The sequence below is a fragment of the Microcebus murinus genome, chromosome 8 (genome assembly GCF_040939455.1).
Source record: "Microcebus murinus isolate Inina chromosome 8, M.murinus_Inina_mat1.0, whole genome shotgun sequence".
NCBI lineage: Eukaryota > Metazoa > Chordata > Mammalia > Primates > Cheirogaleidae > Microcebus > Microcebus murinus.
Genome location: NC_134111.1, coordinates 93,574,251 through 93,588,744, shown reverse-complemented (window position 1 = coordinate 93,588,744; position 14,494 = coordinate 93,574,251). Strand labels below are relative to the sequence as shown.

Here is a 14,494-nt window from a genome sequence, read left to right as displayed (position 1 = left end):
CAGGGAAGAACAAACAGGACATTGGCATTCCTGTCCTTTCTCTAAGTTTTAAAGATGCTGAGTCATTTTGGTAACAGTACACTTCCCAAGGATTATCAAGATGCACTCTAGTTTGCTTGTTCACCTGATTTGGGATCTTAAGTAAACGTGGTAGATATTTGGAAAATGAAAACAGGTCTTGGTGGATATATTTCAGTAATGTCCATACAGGTTTGGGAGAACAGATTCATCCTCTTGCCATCATAAGACCATATTTGAAGCTTAACCCCAATTACTTCGGCATTATCAGTTACTATCACTTTGCAGATACAGCATTCATCTCCATGGGGCATCTCCTGAAGGGTCTATAGAGTGCCTTTTGCTAAACACTCTTAAGAGTTAGACCTTTGCCTGTTGGCAAAGAATTGGTGAGAAACGTTTGGCCTGACTTCTGGACAGCACAATCCTACTTAAAGCCACTTAGCACTCTCAGTCTGGCAGCCCCAAACCTCTCCTACACACGTATTTCTTTGGGAAGCCCTGGCAAGAGGGACTGTTGAGATGTCATGATCCTGATACAATCTGATATGCAGTTTTTATCTCCCTACAGTCGTCCCTCTAGAAGAAATGGTTGGTCCAGAGGCAGATTTATAAGGCCCCTTAGGTTCCAAGAACTAAGATCCTAGAAGCACAGAAACCAGAAGGAGACCAACACTTTCCAGAATGCCAGCTTTCATTGAGGGGCTTGGGGCTGAGATAAACTGGGGACTCTCCTTGTCATGCCATGTGTCAGTTGTTCATTCCATTCACCTGCCTGTTGGAATCCCACTTTTAGTATGGGCTTGATGCAGGAGACTCGCTGATTTCATGTGAGGGCAATCTATTTTGATTATCCCAGCCCAGCCTTGCTTCAAAATCATCTTTGATTTGAGATGAAACAAACTAAGCCATGAGTTGATAATTGTTTTATCTGGATGTTATGTACTGAAATAAATTGAGGGTGTTTTTTGTTTTGTTTTTTTTTTTGCATATTGTATTTTTGCATAGATTCCAAATCTTCTAGGATATAAAGTTTTTTAAAGTATATACATTTTAGGCCAGGGGTGGTGGCTCGTGCCTGTAATCCTAGCATTTTGGGAGGCTGAGGTGGAAGGATCGCTTTGAGGTTATAGTGACCTATGATCAGGGCACTGTACTCTAGCCTAGGTGACAGAGACCCTGGGAGGACAGCTTGAGGCCAGGAGTTCAAGACCAGCCTAGGCAACAAAGCAAGACTCCATCTCTACAAAAAATAAAATTAGCTAGATGCGATGGCCCATGCCTATAGTCCTAGCTGCTTGGGAGGCTGAGGCAGGAGGATCAATCTGAGGTTACAGTGACCTATGATCAGGACACTGCACTCTAGCCTGGGTGACGGAGACTCTGTGTTTAAAAATACACACACACACACGCACACACTCTTTATAAAATATATTGCTTTAAAATGTTTTAGAGAATGAGAGGGAATGGAATCCTTTTCCTTCATTAAATACTCTGGGTGCTCCCAAAACAGGCGTGAATTATCTGGCTAAGAGATGGAGCCAGAAGAATCTTTCCAGTGTTTTTCTTCCCCACCAAACTGTTTGCCTACAACTTATTTGTTATGCTAAATAGAGCAGACAGATATCATATTATTTATCATTTGTTCACGTGTTATGTATAAACCATATTTTCTTTGTAAAAACAAAAAAAAGAATTTATTAGGTACAAGAGGGCTGGAGCTGAATCTTTGGCGATGGGCTCTCCTGGCCTCCCTTGCTCAGTGGGTCAGCGCTGGCTCCGGCCAGGGGCTTGGTCACAAGCTCTGCGCGGCCTGGGGGCGGTGACGGCAGCCGCTGGCCGGGCATGAGGTACGCAGGAAAGCACGTCCCAGCCTCTCAGGGCAGCGGCTGTGCAGAATGTTCGCTGTGGGGCCCAGTGGGACCAGAACTTTCCTTCTTTTTTATTTTTCCTGAGAATAACTCTAAGTTTAGGCTTGTATGTGACATTTCTTTTGACTCTTAGTTGTTTGACATACTTCTAGAGCACTCTGTATTCTAAACCACACACTTGCTGGGTTAGTCCGGTGGGTCAACCTCTGATTTAGTGCCTGCGGCCGCAAGGTCCTAGCTTAGACCCTCTGGGCACCGGGAATCTAAAGTCCCTGCTTTCTGTGAGCTTCCAGTCTAGCTGCGAGGAGAGAAAACGTGGGTGGGAAACAGAGGAGCAAATTGGAAACGCTGTAGGAATTCAAAGAAGGGATAAATAACCCCATCTGGACCAGTCAGGAAAAGCTTCAGAGGGGCATGGAGGGAGCTGAGGGGGACGTACAAGTGTCGCTAGGTGGTGTGCAAGGGAGAACAGCAAAGGCCCAGGCTGGGGAAGGCCCAAGGCCCGTGCACAGAGAATACGAGCCTTTAAGAAGAGAGTCGTTAGCTGTTGGAGACGAGTGGCCGTCCCTTAGCCCACCAGTGGAAGGTTTTCCTGACCAACCAGGATTGTACAAATTCAGTCCTCTGCTGAATTTCAATGTCACACTTTCAACAGTATGAGGGTTAGAGCTGCAGATTTAAGCACTGCCTGTGCTGAAGTGACAGTCAAAGCCGCTGGGTCTGTCGAGAGTGTGTCCCTCTGTTTAATGTCTGCCATCGGCAAGGGGCGCACTGATGAACTTGGAGGTGTATTTTGAGTCTGGAATTTGCAAAACCACCAACCATTATTTACTACGCTCAGTCATGGTTGAAGCTCAGAGAAGAACCTAATTCAGAAACCTTCTGCATGTTGGAAAGTGGAGAGGTTTGAAGTAAGAGAAGCTGGAAGAACGTGGGGAAAGAGAAACCCAACATTTCTCAGGATTCGCCTGTGGCGATGGCCTTTTTGATGGGTTTATGATCTCCCTTCAAGGATGGCCTAAACTAGAAACTTGTTTTCTACTGTTGTGAAAACATTATTTAAGAATGGAACTACTTAAACAGATTTATGATCTTCTATTTTGATGCCACGCAACACATTCGCGCAATACTTTTTTTCTTTCTCTATTTAAAGTGTAATTTCTGTTAAAAATGAAAATAAACGGGTGGTTTCTGTGTTCTTCCCATTATGAGATCCGCTTGTTCCGCAGATTAGCATTTCAAAGCCTGAGAACTCCAAGTTATTTCATGTAAGAGACTGTATATTTGGACATTTGTATTTAGGAATCATACAAGCCTAAAGTAGTTTATGGACCAACACCCACCTTGCTGGCTACTGAACTTTGGAGAGAAGTGAAAGCTTATTCTTAGACATGTGTATAAACCAGGTGAGTTAAGATGAGTGAACATTTGGCCTGGGAAGCCGAGGCCAAGGAGAAATTGTGCCCAGAACATCAATCAAAAGTAGCTCTGATTCCAAGTTCTGTACAGCCCACACACTGTCCGAAAGTACTGTTATGAAACTGTACATAGACAGCTCTCGAAAACTTCTCAAGTCCAAGAAACCAAGAAAAACACCCATGACAGTTTTCCTCCATGTCATAATGAAACTGTTTTTTGAGCAGAAATTTATAACCAGGCAAAATTCTGTTAAATAAGATCACTATTTATTTGGAAGACTGTCCTTGCTGACTCCAAGACATTGGAGCCGTGAGATTTCTCGCTGTCACTGATCCTTTCGCCCTGTCTTACATGATTCTATATATATCACTAGTATTTGAGTCAATCGACTTCGGACTACCAGAGGCAAAACCAGTTGGATGTCTTTTATGCCTTGTGAATGCAAATTCAAATATTTATTCAAATATTCACTAATCCAAGAGGATTTCTTTGAGGAGGCCTGGGGAGAGTAGCTCATAGCATGTTGAATGTCGATGACAAAACAGGCTACGGTGCAGGAGTCAGCCCTTGAGAGGGATGGAGTTGGCACTAGTCACAGGATTTGACCGTTTGTAACAAAGATAGTACGTGTTCTTTTATACTTACGATGACTTTGCGATATATTAAATTTTAAAGAGGAAATGCTATTGCCTGAAAGAAAGAAAGAGCAAGAGGGAGGAAGGGAGAACACCATTCCTAACTTTTAGATGAAACGACTAAAGCTTCCCCCCTCAGGATTTGGAAGCTCTCCAGTGTCCAGCGGGCTCCAGGAAACTCAGGGGATTGTCATGGTATCGGAGCCAGTCCTAGGTGCCAAAGTCAAAATAGGCCGCGCTGGCCATCGTCAAGCCCCAAGTAGGAGCGTATGTAGGTCACTTACATGTTTTGAATTTAGACAGGCTGAGTTTACGCCATTGTTTTACAATTAAGCTCTGGAGAAACACTGAGTGTTCTAAATTTTTTTTTAAAAAGGTACTCGTTTCACAATATATAAGAAAATTGCAACATCAACTTGAACGACCGCCTCAGTGGTTCACATTGGGGCCCTCTGTGTGTTGGGGAACCGGGCGGGGAATTCTGTTTATGCCCAACCCAGGGCTAGCTCTTTCCTTGGAGAGTGTTTGGGGCCGACACTGAGGATCAAGAGTAAACACAAGCATTTCCTTAGGCACACTCAATAAACACTATTCTGATGCAAGGGAAAATAATTAGTAAAGGTAGAAAGTGCTCACAAACCATCAGATTTAATCTCAGGGTCTTTAGTGAACATCTACTGAGCCTAAGGGTGGGAAGCACAAAAAGTGTGTAGGAAGGAAGGCAACATGGGCTTTATTTCTGCCCGTTCCTTCCCTGAGCACCTATAGACACTACTTCCTCTCCCTCCAGGTCACCTGTCTCTTAAAAGCCTCCCTCCATTTTATTCTCTGCAAACACTCCCAGCCTCCCACACACAAATGCATGTGACAAGGGGGACAAATTGGCTCCATGGGAGACTTGTGCTCAGCGGGAGCTCAGGCCTATAAGGGAAGAACCAAATTAGCAACTTCACGAATTCTGCTTTTGTTTTACCAGCTGCCACTGTTAAGTTCTTATTTAATGAAAGTATTTGCTTTTCCATAAATACATGTAAATTTCCTACCTCTTACTTGTCATAGCCAAAGAAAGCCCCGCAAGTGGTAATCAAGGAAAGAAGCTCATTTGAAACAAATCACTGTGATTGTGCGGATCGGAGTAGGCGCTGCCCCCATCCCATCCTCGCAGTTTATTAATTTACCGATTGTTCTGCCCTGTTGTCGCTTGAAAGCTGTCACTTAAGCTTATTTTAATTAATAATTATTTAATTTCAAAAATAGTATGCTTCTGGTAAAAGAGTCAAGTGTGTGTGTGGTTCTAAGATAGTCATAGCAACCTGAGGGAGTCAGTCCCTTGTTTAAAGCCCTCCAGTGATTTCTCCTGACCCTCAGAATGAAATCCAGGTGCCTCACCAGGCTCTACAGGCCCTTCTGGATTGGTCTCTCCTTCCGCTTCACCCTCTTTCCCCGCCTCTCTCCTCCACGCCCTTGACTTCGCTCCACACTGGCCTCTCACACACCAAGCTTACGTGTCCCTCAGCTCCCGTCACCGTGTTCCCGCTGCAGAGGCGGCCCCCGGCCCTAGTCCCCAAGTCACTCACATTCCTTTGTTCCATTCTGTTCTGTTCCATTTGTTCGTGGCTTCTGTCCCTCTCTGAAATTACTTGATTGCTTGCTGGTTTGTTTTCTGTTCTCCCTCCAGACTGTGAGCTCCACAAGGGCCGGGGTCTTGGCCATCTTATTTACAGCCAATGCCCAGCACTTAGCAAAGGGCCTGGCGCACAGGGATCCTCACTATGTGTTGGTTTCAGTGAGGGAAGGGTGGTTACGAGAGTTAAATAAGGATTAGTATAGGTGCTGGCACATGGAAAGGACCCAATAAATGGAAGTTTGCGTCCTCTCCCTCCCCCACCTCCCTAGGCTGTGTGCTGAAGACTGATTTAATGTACACTGTTCTATCTCAAATGCAGTCGGGTGGCGTTCAGTTTTGCCACGCACAGTAAATCATACCTCGTTGAGGACAAAGTAGTCCTCCCAGAGCTCTTCACTTAAGTGTCATTTAAATTTTTTTAATCTGATTTTTTAGGTTGTCTTTGCCGGAAGGAACCATGAACTGGCACCTGCCCTTCTTCCTCTTGGCCACCGTGACTTTGCCTTCCATCTGCTCCCAGTTCAACCCTCTGTCTCTCGAGGAACTAGGCTCCGACATGGGAATCCAGGTCTTCAATCAGATCGTCAAGTCGAGGCCGTATGACAACGTCATCGTCTCCCCGCACGGGATCGCCTCGGTCCTGGGGATGCTTCAGCTGGGGGCCGACGGCAGGACCAAGAAGCAGCTCACGACGGCGATGAGATACAGCGTGAACGGTGCGTGCGCACCGCGCTCACTGGCAGGGCCTTTGCCCAAGAGTCTTGTGTCGGGAGTGGAGGGGGCCTTGCGGCTTGGTCTTTGCTTACGGCCTGAGGAGCAGAGCAGCCAGATGGGGTTTTGCTGGCAAGATCTGGGGCTTGGGGTCAGCCTCCTCTCCAGGCCAGGTGCTGGGGTGCTGGAGATGGGAGAACCAGATACTGGTTCCCTGTCCGGCAGCTGTGGGGCCCTGGGTCAGTCGCTGGATCCCCCCGTGCCCCAGTCCTCTCATCCCCGCGGAGAAAACTTCTGTCTCAGCCACCTCCTTGGTGGCCAGGGCGAAACTGTGACTTGTAAAACATGTGAGCAGGGCAGGCAGGATGGGGTGGCTGGGGAGACACCAGGGAGCCTTGTGGTGTTGGGGCCATCCTGGGTCCTGACTGTGGTGGTGTCACATGAATCTGTATGGGTGATAAGGTTTCGTAGAGTCACACACACACACACACACACACACACACACACACACACACAGGAGCCTATGGAAAGCAAGTGAAGTCAGAGCAAGCCGTGTGGACTGCACCAGTGGCCATTTCCTGATACAATGACAATACATTGAGGAAAACTAGACAAAGGGTGGGTGGGACCTCCCTGCGTATTGCTTTGTCACTTGCTATAAATCTATAGTTATTTCAAAATAAAAAGCTCAACAAATTGTTTTAAAGCAAGGCCCAATGAAAAAAGTTTAGTTTTATTAAAAGAAAAACCTATCTTTGCCTATTGAATTGCGCACACATAATCTCCTGGTGCTGCATTTGGCTCTAGCTCAGGGTCCCTGCCCAGAGGCACCTCCCACCCGCCTTTCCACAAGCGTGGTGTGTACAGGAGCAGGCCTGGCTCCTTCTAGCCACCAGCGTGCACCATGGCCTTGAGCAAGTCCCATTCACATCCAGGCTGGAGACGAGGGAGTTTTCCTGCCTGTGTTCTTGCACCGCTGCCGCCAGTCCAAAGCTCTGAGAACCTTGACTGCGTTGGCGCCTTTAGCGGGCGAGTGCCATGAGAGCGGTAGGGATTTGTGTCCTTCCGTGCTCGGTGCCTGCCTGTGACTCTGCTCTCAGCCTGGCCTCCAGGGTTGCCAGCCCCGGATGCCTGGCCACGCTGCTCTGTTGACGCAGCATTAAACTTCTGCATGAGTTTGCAGTTTGTTCACCTGTTAGAAGCATGGAAGTACCAAATACTTGGAACACGCTGTTCTGCCCCTTGCTTGGAAGCTCAGAAAACTCTTGGTAATTTATAACTTCATGGTGAATCACTGCTAAAATTTATGGCCTTTCCTAGTGCGATCCAGGCCCTGTCGGCCAATACCATTCCAAAATAGCAACTGGACTTCTGTTGTTTGTTTTAACGCGGACCCACATTAATTTTTAAGTCATTATTTCTGAAGTTGTGACGACATTGGGCTGTCAGGGGTGGGGAACCTGCAGCCTCAAGGTCACATGTGGCCCTCCAGATCCCCAAGGGTGGCCTCTTGACCAAATCCAGACTTCACGGAACAAACGAATATAGCATTTGTTCTGTGAAGTCTGGGTTCAGTCAAAAGGTGCACTTAGGGATCCAGAAGGCCACATGTGGCCTTGAGCCCGCAGGTTCCCCACCCCTTGGATGGCACTTGGCCTTGGAAATATCTTGGCCCATTGGCCAATAGCTGGCTGTTCCCTAACTTATAAAGTGGGCCTGCCCCACAGAACGGTGGTGAGGTGATCAGGAGAGGTCCAAGGAAGGGCCGTGCACACTGTAAAGCCCTGTGCGCTCCCCTCTCTGGGGACCATGGGGGGGGGTACTTTGCCCTGCCTCGTGTCAGGGGTCTGAAGAAGATGCACAGAGTCACAAATCGGCTCTTCAGGGGGACCATCAAGGTCACTCTGGTAGGACATTTTGGGACAGTGCCATTTTGCAAAGATCCCAAATGATGAAGAAGGGTCTGTAATTTGAGCTCTCTACGGAAACCCATTTCATCCTCGTAACTTATTTTCCTCTTTTTCATGCTCTCAGACTAAATGGAGCATGTATGAATGGCTCATGTAAAATAAAGCTTACATTGCCATAAAATTAATCTCCTTACTTTTTGAGCTTGATACCAAGTAAAAATCACATTGTTCTGGATGGTGGCCCATGGTAATTTTTTATAGTCTCTCTAATGCTTATTTTATTCATTTTTTTTCCAAAATTGAAAAAAGAAATCTGCTTGTTAAATCTTTGGCACAAAAGGAAATAGCCTTTAATACTGTTAGACGAGAGAGAGAGAGGATGAATTAGGAAGTTCTCTTTAATTTATTTCCCCCAGCTACAGAACTGAGGGGCATGATAGCGTTCATGGCCATCTGGTGCCCGGGAGGATGAGGTCCTCATTGGGAAGGTGTCGAGAACACCCCAGTGTGCCTGTTTTGATGCAGAAGCCAATTGATTTTGAGACCTTTAGTAGTAACCCCACCCCAGTTTCCTAAGAACCAGGCCCCCCCCCCCCCCCCCCGAGAAAGCAGAAGACTTTGTAATCTCTTGCTGCTCGGACTTGCCCTGTTTATGCTGTGCTTATTGGCTGTAATACAAAAGATTTTTTTAAAAAACTTTTCTAAATTCTTAGGGAAAAAATGCTGTATTTTCTGATTTCTCCTTTAGGAGTTGGTAAAGTGTTAAAGAAGATCAACAAGGCCATTGTCTCCAAGAAGAACAAAGATATCGTGACAGTGGCGAATGCTGTGTTTGTCAAGAACGGCTTTAAGATGGAAGCGCCTTTCGTTACGAGGAACAAGGACGTGTTCCAGTGCGAGGTCCAGAACGTGGACTTTGAGGACCCCGCCTCTGCCTGCGATTCCATCAATGTGTGGGTTAAAAACGAAACCAGGGGTGAGTGGCCGGAATATCTTGTATGCTTTGTGGGTGAACGTGTGAGTTAGACTCCAAGACTCTAACTGGCGTCCCCAAGTCCCATGGCCCCTTCCGTTGAGAAACGCCCTGACCCGAGTGAGCTCTGGTCCTTCGCTTCTTTCTCAGCAGGCCCCAAGACTCAGTTTCTCTTCCTTCCCCATTCACGCTACTCGCCGTGCCCTTGGGGGGGTTTCTCCCTGTAGTTCGGACAGTGGAGCAGAAAACTGCCCCTCCCGCTGTCCCCTGTCCTTGCCGTATGGCCTGGCCAGAGTCCTGGGCTACAGGCGCTCGTCTGTTTTGAAGGTTTTCTTGTTCACCCCTTCCTGCCTTTGCGTCTGCTGTTCCCTTTGCCTGCGACATCCACCTCGGTAGCTTTCTCTATTCACGTTCCAGGCTTTTTGCTTCTGCTGTTGCCAGGACGTATGTGCCCCCGTCACTTAGGATTGCCACGTGCTCATGCCTTTGTCAAACCCCTCCGCTGTAGTACTTTCCATATCACATAACCGTTACTTGCTTACATGTGTCTTTTGTCCCTTTAAATGGAACGAATGTCTAACATGGGTGTTTTAAACCCGTTAATTTCTAAACCGCAGGTCTAGGTGGAAACACGCAGTAGGAGCTGTAGGTCCGGAACGACAGAGGACCGGGAAGGCTGGAAATGCAGATTTGGGCACCTTTCTTCATAGAAGGGAGAGTTAGAGTCACGAGAGTGGAAGCAAAAGGGACTCAATAGGGAAAAGAAGCCCAAAGACAAAACTTGAGGGAAACTGGCCGCTCAGGGCATGTTTCTTAAAGTGCAGTTCATGGTTCACTTGTGTCAGAATTACCTGGTATGTTTAGAACGCAGATCCCTGGACCCCAGACTAAATCAGAATCTCCGAGGAAGGAGTTAGCAACCCCCAGTCTGCCTCTGCCATCCGTCGCCGTGGTCACGTACCCGAATGTTGGAGGACCATCAGCAGAGCTAGCGGAAGGTGGAAGGTAGAGGTGGACGTGGAAGAAGAATGCCCGGGAGGGGGGGAGGAGACCCGGGGTGGTTTTCTAGATCCACGGCATCCCTCCTCGATGGGGCCCGGACCAGGCAGGTCAGGCTCCCTTCCTGTAAACGATGAGGAGCCCGGCAAACGGGAGGGCGTCCGGCGCTGTTTGCAGGTTGCTGGGGGCTGCGGGCCTGACAGGAGTGGCAGGAAGCAGAGGCACGCAGGACCGTCCTCGGGCCCGACTCCCTGGCTAGACCGCGTGACTGTGGCACGTCATTGCGCCCTCTCAGCCTTCTTTGCCTGTGGAATGTATTATTAAACCACCTCAGTTTTACCACTTGACAGTTTGCAAAGCACCTGAACGTGCTGGGAAGGGAAGCCGTGGAAACCTCAGCAGCGCCTATCAGACCCACTCTTCTCTTTTACACAAATATCTTCCATGCTCTCTTTGCTATCCTGAAAGGAAACTCATCGCCCATACACCCTACACGCACATATGCAAAATTTGTAATAAATTAGAACAATGCCAGACTGTAATACAAAGGAAAACGCAATAAAAGTAATTTGTATATATGGTTCTACAGGTAAACCATGGGGCATAACTACACGTGACTATAACAAAAGTAGTCAGGTTCTGAGAATAATTGGGAGTCGAAAGCTATAGAAGCTGACCCAGGCGGGTACGTCGTGCTGGGACGCATGAGCGTGAGGTGTGTTACTATCACTGATGCAAGTTTTTCTGAAACGCTGCAAGACTCTTCGTAAATTTCCAAACAAAACAAAGTGCAGGCTCCATTTGATTTGCATGGTAGTCGCATTCCTGGCACATTCACTATACATTAAAAGGATGGAAAAAATATATGCCTTGTATTTATATGTGAAAAAGAGTGCGGTTCTGGGCTCAGATAATTATAAAGAGGCATCTCACCGACACAGATATCCAGTGGGGCATCTGAAGGTCATGTGAAAAGCACACGGTGCTTCATCGTGTGGAACTGTCGAATGTTGCAGGACAGCGAGCATCTCTGGCCACTGTTCCACTCAACCGAAAATGCTCCCCCAAGTTTCCAAACTGCCTGCTGGGGGTGACCTGCCCCACTGAGAGGCACTTGGCTACATGATGAAGCTCAGAAGGACCTGGGAGCTCCACGGTCTGTGTCTAGAACAGGAGTCCTCAAACTACGGCCCGAGGGCCACATGCCGCCCACCGAGGACATTTATCCGGCCTGCCAGGTGTTTTTGCCGCCACTGCCTGTCCTGCTGAGCAACTGACTTGTCCCAGGCCCACAGTGCGCACTCTCCAATGTTCTGAGGGACAGTGAACCGACCCCTTGTTTAAAAATTTTGAGGGCCCCGTGGTCTAGAAGATTGCCGAGCCTGTTCCACAGAGGTGACAGTTCGTTCCCTAAGAGAGAGGGAGAGTGCAGCATGCAGGCCCTTTGCAGTGTCCCCATGATGGTCTGACCTGCCAGCCTCGTGTACTGTGTGTTCCAGGCTCACGGGCCTCCTCCCAGTACCCTCACCCCCATCCTGTCTCCTGTCACAATGCAGACCCTCCCCCAGGCCCCGTGCACACAGTCCCACTGCCTTCCCCCTGTCGGTGCCTACTCATCTCTGCACCGCCACACGAGCAGAGTGACAGTTAAAAGCACAAATTCTGCGTTGGAATCTCAGTTCTGGAATTAGTTGGGATCTCAGTGTGTGCACTAGCTGTGTAGCCTCGGGCAAGTTACCGAACCTTCCTGTGCCTCAGCATTCTCATCTGTCAAATGGAGAGAGATGGTAGTAACACCTACTAGAATAATTCTAGCAGCATTAAGGCTGCCGTGAGGACATGAATCATGCACGCAGCGGAGTGCCCTGCGCTTTGTAAATGTTCAACCAGCGTGAGCTATTTTTATAGCTGTTGGCTCGTGTAATGCCTCCCCAAGGAACCCGTCCGTCCCGACCTCACTTGCCAGGTCAGGTCTCCCTCGTATTTGCCCTCACAGCCTCGGGTACGTCCTCTGCAAGGGAGCTCTGTAGTTTCCAAGTTATTTATGTCAGTCCCCAACTCACTCTAATTCATAGCTCTTTGAGGGCAGAATTCCTTTTGTTTTCTTAAGAGAATACCGGTGGGGGGGGTGTCTATGAAATTACTTCATGGGTACAATGTACGTTCCTTCAGTGATGGATGCACTAAAAGCCCTGACTCTACCACTACGAACTGCATCCATGTAACAAAATTACACTTGTACCCTACAAATTTGTACAGATAAATTAATGAATAAATATTTTAAAAAGAGAATGAGTACCTGGCATATGGTAGATAGGTAGGTATCCAGGGATGGATGGATGGATGGATGGATGCACGTTTGTGGCAGTTATTGATGGCAGGTTTCTATGTGCCTTCTTGCCTCTACGCTATGCATTTCTTACCTTTCTCTCTTTATCCTTTCTTTTTCTCTTTATATCTTCACAGCCCCTTATTATATCTTAGTCCTACTGTTGGCATTTGGAGGCATTATTTATCTCTGCAAAAAAGAACTGTGATTTCTTCAGACTCTAGTTGAGCACTGACTGTATACTGAACATAGTGGTAGGAGTGAGAAAAAAAATGAATGGCAGAGCGCTTGTTCTCATGCGGTTCGCAGTTTAGTTGGGGGAGATAGACACGTTAAAGTTGGCCAGAACGAAATACCACAGGTGTCATTGTAGTGCTACGCATTGGGCTTTACAGAAACCAAGAAGAGAGGTGACTTTTGTGAGGTGGGACGGAGGATCAGAGAAGGTTTAGAAGTGGAGGGGACCACTGAGCTATGTCTTAGGAGCAAGTAAGAATTGGACGGGGTAACGTTCCCAGCAGAGGTGAGAAAGAACACTCACTATTGGGGAACCAATTCTAATGAGCTTGCTAGTGGGAGAGCATAAAGTTCTAACTTCTTTCCCACAGCCCAGTCCGTGGGCAGAGGCCAGCCTTGTACTGAACTGAATGATGGCTATTTATAGCTTATGCATTCTCCTTCCTCTTCCTGACTTCAGGTGGCACTGGCGCCCCCTTGTGGAAGTAGTGGTGATGAAACGGTCTTAGCACACTGAGGGTCAGGGAAACTTCAGTGTGCTTATTTATCATGACTTGCTTAAATGTTTGTTTCTTGTCTAACAGGATCCTCTCGTAACTTCACTTAAAAGGATTTGAAGCTCTCACTGCTGAATTAGATACTCTTGCTTCCTCAGAAGCAGTTGGTTTTACCCTTGCCATTCGAAGTAATATAACTTGCATTTATAGTATGCATTTGTATATATCTGTATATGCCTACATATATATTTGGGTGAAAAAAATGCAGTAAACTAATTTTTAATAGCTTTGGGCATTAGCGATCCCTATTAACACACATACACACACTTTCTCTCTCTCTCTCATAGCTGAATCTTAAAAGACCATTTAAAAGGAGCCTAAATGGAAAACCAAAGCTTCAACCATAAATAATACTTTATTTTATTTTTTTTTTTTTTTGAGACAGAGTCTCACTTTGTTACCCAGGCTAGAGTGAGTGCCGTGGCGTCAGCCTAGCTCACAGCAACCTCAAACTCCTGGGCTCAAGCGATTCTGCTGCCTCAGCCTCCCGAGTAGCTGGGACTACAGGCATGTGCCACCATGCCCGGCTAATTTTTTCTATATATATTAGTTGGCCAATTAATTTCTTTGTTTATAGTAGAGACGGGGTCTTGCTCTTGCTCAGGCTGGTTTCGAACTCCTGACCTTGAGCAATCCGCCCGCCTCGGCCTCCCAGAGAGCTAGGATTACAGGCGTGAGCCACCATGCCCGGCCCATAAATAATACTTTAGAAGGAGCTTTGTTTGTTCTTTCATTCCTGACACCAATAACATGGACCATTCCCAATATCTTGTGAAGAGCACTTTCCTTCAAAATTAGAAGTTCTTTTAGGATAGACCCATCTTTGTTTTTTTAAGTTGTATTTTATTTTTAATTGGCACATATTAATGGTACACATTATGGGGTATAATGTGATGTTTTGATACATGCATTCAATGTGTAATGATCAAACCCAGGTAATTAGCCTATCCATTACCTCAAACATTGATCATTTCTTTATGATGAGAACATTCAAAATCTTGTTTTATAATCTCTGTAATATCAGCGCCTAGCTTGATGCCTGACTCATAAATACAGAAACCAATTTTTAGTTTCAATTATTCTTTAGTGAGTTATGGAGACTTGTGTTATCCAGGGATTCCAAAATAATCCTCAACATTTCTGAATGTTAAGAAAAGTTAAGAGAAATCTTAAGAGAAATAAAAACATTTACCCTAGATAACATTGTG

The 14,494-nt window shown here is 46.8% G+C and overlaps 1 protein-coding gene across 1 annotated transcript in view; it reads left to right on the top strand.

Moving 5' to 3' along the window:
• SERPINE2 (serpin family E member 2) overlaps positions 1 to 14,494 on the top strand; it is a 57,002-nt gene that overhangs the window by 28,643 nt on the left and 13,865 nt on the right. The window contains exons 2-3 of the mRNA XM_012761072.3: positions 6,006 to 6,286; positions 8,940 to 9,167. Coding sequence (XP_012616526.2) covers positions 6,028 to 6,286; positions 8,940 to 9,167 — 487 coding nt within the window. The 5' untranslated portion in view covers positions 6,006 to 6,027. The remainder of the gene's footprint in view (positions 1 to 6,005; positions 6,287 to 8,939; positions 9,168 to 14,494) is intronic.